Source organism: Prosopis cineraria, unplaced genomic scaffold, assembly GCF_029017545.1.
Source record: "Prosopis cineraria cultivar Desert tree isolate PC_DT_omini unplaced genomic scaffold, ASM2901754v1 PC1748, whole genome shotgun sequence".
NCBI lineage: Eukaryota > Viridiplantae > Streptophyta > Magnoliopsida > Fabales > Fabaceae > Prosopis > Prosopis cineraria.
Window position 1 is genome coordinate 21,328 of NW_026557073.1, and position 5,584 is coordinate 26,911.

Genomic DNA, 5,584 nt, shown 5'->3' on the forward strand with positions numbered 1-5,584 from the left:
TGCGGACTTCCAAAATCGAGATTTTGCTTTTCACTGCACGAATGGGTTAATGGGTCTAGGCTTTGTTAGTGTACACTCATGTTGGAGCCCACACACGAGATTCTCCGAACATTGATTTTTTATGGTGTGTTTGGACTTGGTTATGATTTTTGGAAAATAAAAAGTACTTTTAGAACGGGGAAAGCTGTATGTTTTTTTTTTCCCCCAAAAACTTCAGACATCGGGAAACAGCTGACAAGTGCCACTTTTAAAAAAAATTTCAATTACTTTTTAATCAATTTCAGTTTACCAACTAATTTTTTTTAAAAATATACACTCTTCTAGTTCTCTTTATAAATCATTTCTACCAACCTTATCAATGCCAATGCAAAAAAGTATATGAAATAAAAGTGTGTAAAATTTTAAAAATGTCCTTATATAATAAATTCAAAAAGTGATCTTATATTACTTGTTCTCTCTTATAAAGAATAATTTTAAAAATACTTTTCAACTTTTACTTAAAAAGCCATACTGTGATTTATAAATGAGACTAAATAAATCTTTTAAAATATGATTTATAAATAAAATCGAAGGGAGTAAATAAAAATACCGTTACAATAACTAATTTCAACCAAACTCTGAAACTGAAAGCCAAAAACGTTCCATCCAGCCAATTGGAAGATCCTATACCAGAAGGCTAAAGCTATAAAAGTATTATAGATTCATTCAACCATAAAAAATCCTCACTTACCATACTCATGTTATGTGACGGTTATAATTAAATACATCTCAGAGTTAGCATAAATAATGAATCTCATTGCATTTTAAAGATGGGCATCATTAAGACACTAGCTACATAATTCTTACCTTAAAAACACTTAAACACACGTACTCGAAGTTTCAAGTTTAGATTACGCCCTATATCATGTTAGGTTTAGTCAGATGGTTCTCTCTCCCCCCTTTCCTTTTATGCAATAAAACCGGACATCCCCTTCCCTCCAGCAATGCCCTGTCTGCAGTTAGAGATTGTGACCCTATAAGAGAGAGAGGCGCAAGTGACATGATCAAAGATCAAGCCACCTGAAGGATCGAGGACTGGGCAAATAAAGTTCATATTAGATAAACGGAACTCATTTACAGATATATGTTTGGCTTGTCCAATCCATCATTGGAAAAATGAAAGCAAAATATTTCGAAACAGTAACAGAAACACAACAAGCAACATCGGGCTTCCACGGAAACTAAGTGTCTTGAATTTCAAGGACAGATATTGACTAAAGAGCATGTAAGAAGAGATCATAAATTTTTGCAGCTCCCTGCAACTGCCAACAAGAATTCAATACCTATGAAAGAGATTCCCTACAATCCTGGAGGGGTGAGTTGTGCAAATGAGGGTATTTGCTGTGTTCCTTTGTCCAGATGGACGGTAAAAATTTACTACAAACATGAGAAGACGAAAAGTGTAGTCTTTCATCAACTGCATGCAGTATCTTGCTGCTAGAATGCAATTTGGCTCTATAGAAGCAGGGTTTGTGTAATGAATCAAAGCCTAGCTCATCTGCTCTCCGATTAGATCAAGGCCCACAAGGAGGAAGGTAACCCCTTGAAAGAGCAAAAAGTAAAAGTGAACTCCTTGTGCTGATAAAAGACTCCTGACTGAAGCTGTGAGTAGGAGGAATGCCAAAGTCAGCTCTTTTACATATATTTTATTAGCTTTCTTTACAGGCGATGCAACAGCGTCTTTTTGGTCCTTAATTTGGTTCGTTTTGCCAAGTTCACACTCAGAAGATCTTCCACAGATTGTTATTTGTTGCGTCGGTTTTGCTTCTTTATCAGCAGCAAGTAGATCAGACTCTGATGATCTCCCAGCCTTCTTGGTTACAACCCATTCATAAGAGCTGCCCAATTGAAAGAGTCCAGATACCATTGCATTGAATTTAGTGACAGACATGGTGTTTTCGAAGAGGAGATAGGGGACGATAAAAGGGAAAGATTTCGGGGCTGGCAGAATGTTGAGGAAGGACATGAATACAGGCACATAGCAGATCACCCAAAGAGGAAGTTCTGCCTCTGGGACAAACATGGTTAGAGGGAGAATTATGCAAAACAAGGTGAAGGAGTAAAATGGAAGAATGAGTTTCCTCAACAGGAAGAATAGCAGTATTAAATTTGCTTTCTTCCACGCGGATACCTGCAGTAGTGGAGAATTCAAGGCTCTTGAGGCAGTGCGTATCATAAACAAGTGATTAAACAATACTTGCAAGCCCTAAGAACTCGTTCTTCCTTTGTATTTTTCTTTTCTATCACATCAAGAGTATGGGACTTACCTTAGATCTTAAAATTGCTGGAAGGCACAATCTAAAAAGTTGCATAGGGCCAGAATGCCAGCGGTGTTGCTGCTTCCAATAAGCTTCATAGGACTCAGGAACTTCACAAAGCACCTGAAAATTTCAGGAAATTTGTGAAGCGATCACACATGTATAAGAGACCTAGTCATTTCAAGCTATATAAGAATGATTCAGATACATAAACAACTTTTATTCAAATAATGATCACCTTTACATCATTCAGGAAGATGAATTTCCAGCCATTGAGATGAGCTCGTACAGCAATGTCCATATCTTCTACCGTGGTCCTCTCGAGCCAGCCCCCAGACTCCTCTAGAGCTTTGATTCTCCAAACCCCGGCAGTTCCATTGAAACCAAAAAAGTTAAGAAATATCCCATTGACTTGCTGCTCCACCTCGAAATGGAAGGATAAGTTAATATTCTGGAGCCGAGTCAACAAGTTCTCTTCCTTGTTTACAAAAGCCCATCTAGCTTGGACCAAACCTAGTTCGGGATTGTTCTGTAATAAAAACGAGGGCACACAGGCAGTAAAATAAGTAGGACACTCTTTTTATCATAAAAAAAAAAACTACTTACTGAAAATGCTGGATGTTCTCGTTTTAAACCTTGAAATATGGCAGCGTTTGTTTGAGAAAATCAGGATTTGGTTGGAAGTCTGCATCAAAAATTGCTACAAATTCATAATCCTTCGCATAGTCACAGCTCATAGCAGACTTAAGATTGCCAGCTTTATAGCCCGTCCTCAATAAGCGATGCCGATAGATTATGTTGATTCCTTTTTGGCTCCACTTAGTGACCGCAGCCTTGATTAACCACTGTATGCTCTCATCATCAGAATCATCAAGAACCTGAACCAGTAGACGGTCCCTTGGCCAATTAATTTGGCAGACTGCAGAAATAGACTGTTCATACACCTGCAAGAACTCAGAATATTCAGAAACCAAAATATTACATTTCTATCCAGTGATCTCAACATGTTACTTCAGATTGGTTAACAGAGCTACCAAACTTCCACATAAAGGATAGAAATTCCGTATTTATCAAAGAAGGGATGTCTATCAATAAAACTGACTGACAGAAAGGAATTGATCATTCTAGTTGTTCGGTAAGCACTCGAGGAAAGAATCTATGCTTCTGATCTCTAAAGATTCAAATACTATTTTAAGAAACTAATGAACTTTCAATTACAATATTTCTCTCTAGATGGCAGTGTATGATTGCATGCCAGTGAAAAAATGCAGCTGCCTGTAGAAATATATATTACCTTCCTCCCTTTCCTATATTATTATGACACTGCGAATAAGGTAATCCAATCGTTAATTCTGTCCTTTGTATGCACATTATAAACTGAAGACAACATAGTTGAAATTTGCTACTAGCCTAACTAAGAACATCAGCTTAAGTTATCAGATAAAAGTATCAGAGATTAAATTATCTTTTACCTCCCTCTCGTTACACATAGGAATTTGCACAAGAACCATGGGATAATAATCATATGCAGATCCTTCAATATCATCAATTTTGAAAGCATCCTGATCAATCGTTGGCTTAATCTTCTTGTATCTAATCCAAAAGCAGCCCAAACAAAGCAGCATACGATCCACGGATTGGATAAGAAATAGAACGACACAAAACTTTGAAAGTGCCTGTAATGGGGGAGCAATGTACTCAGCACGAATTGTTAACCAAGCAACATAAACCGCATGAAGGAACCCTTCCAAACCAGAAGTCCGAGGAATGTGTAATCTGGGATTTCGAAAATGCCATCCTTGGAAGTAAGCAAGAATCTCAAAAGCCAAAATCGCCAAGGATGTCACTAAAAATACCCTAATGACCCTAAATAGCAACTTGCCCTTCATTAACTTGTCCCTCTCCACATCCACTCCTTGCCTATAAATCATCCTCTTCTTAACACCTCCAAGCAACGCCCACAGAACATGGACGAGCCAAGTGACACAGCCTACAGCACGATGAGCCTTGAGAAGCAAGACCCAAGTCACTTGCTTAGCATTCTTGCCTCTGCTTTTCTCTACTGGTTGAAACGCAGCGTCAGCACTAGTAATCTCCACAACAGAGAAACTGGGGTTCTCCATTTTCACCACCACAGGCGTTCCTTTCTGGGTTTCCTTTGTCCACCAGGAAGAAAAATCCAATCTTGGAACCATTTTCTCAAGTAAGTAATAGATTCAAAAACAAAGAATACAACTATTGAAGTGTACTCATTTTGTAGAGTCAGATCTGGAAATCCACGAAAATGGGACAAACACTTACGAAAAACAAACCCTGTCTATATTTGCTCCCACGAAAACCAGAAGGACCCTCTTGAAGGCTCAGCATTTAACAAGAGGCAGGTCCTCTTGGAGCGTGAAGAAGGCACCTAACATCCGAAAGCCACATTATGAGGGAAGGTATCTGCAGCTGTAAGAATGAGACCTGTAACGGCAAGTTGGTTCCTTTATTTTCATCCGACTCTCCGGGAATATTACAGGGTGCTCAAAGAATCTCCCAGAATGATCAGGATTAAGTGATTAATTAAGAAGTGTCCCTGAGGAGAACAGTGGTTAAGTAGCCCAGAAGCAGTTGGCTAATGCCTAGAAAAGAAACGTTTATTTTGGGTACGTATGATATCATGATCAAGTCCTTTGATAAACCGTATGCCCATCTGTGGGGTGGACTCCAGGATCTGTCCATAAACAATTATGTACCTACAATTTGCATGGATTATATGTACTCTTGGGAGGTGCCAATTAGAAGATGCCAACAAATAGTTGAATTGAACCCTATGAAGAGGAACTGAGGAAGACGGGAAAAAAATCATTAAATTTGTTAAATGAGACTTTTTAATTAATGATATGTTTAGACATTTAATTGCCGGTCATAAGTGTCCTTCTGGTTTATAGAAAAAGGTCATCTGGTAATTAACAAACCAGAAGGACCCTCTTTTAACAACTTTCTAATGAATGTATAAACAATCTTATTTAACATGAATATTACATGGATGACCAGTTATGAGAAGTTTAAGTTTAATCATCTAAGTCTCATTGTTATGTATATATAACATGAATACTACATTGATTACCAGTTATAATTTTTTGTAATTTATTAACATTAACGAAAATAACAAAAGAAATGGGAACGTCACCGACAAAGACCCTTGCGGCTCAATTCGATCCTTGTTTGAAACGGAAACCCAGGTCCCTAGATTCACAACCTTTGGATGATTACAAGGATTGAAGCACACACTAGAGGAAACACAT

General features: G+C 38.0%; 1 protein-coding gene across 1 annotated transcript; it reads right to left on the bottom strand.

Annotated features, from left to right (window-relative positions):
- Positions 1–1,075: 1,075 nt before the first annotated feature.
- LOC129300788 (probable xyloglucan glycosyltransferase 5) lies at positions 1,076–4,752 on the bottom strand. The gene is made up of 5 exons (XM_054939382.1): positions 3,770–4,752; positions 2,933–3,241; positions 2,536–2,826; positions 2,307–2,420; positions 1,076–2,170 (listed from the first exon to the last, which is right to left on the bottom strand). Exons 1-5 carry the CDS (start codon positions 4,490–4,492, stop codon positions 1,529–1,531), a joined length of 2,079 nt encoding a protein of 692 aa, XP_054795357.1. The 5' UTR covers positions 4,493–4,752; the 3' UTR covers positions 1,076–1,528.
- Between the last annotated feature and the right edge of the window lie 832 nt (positions 4,753–5,584).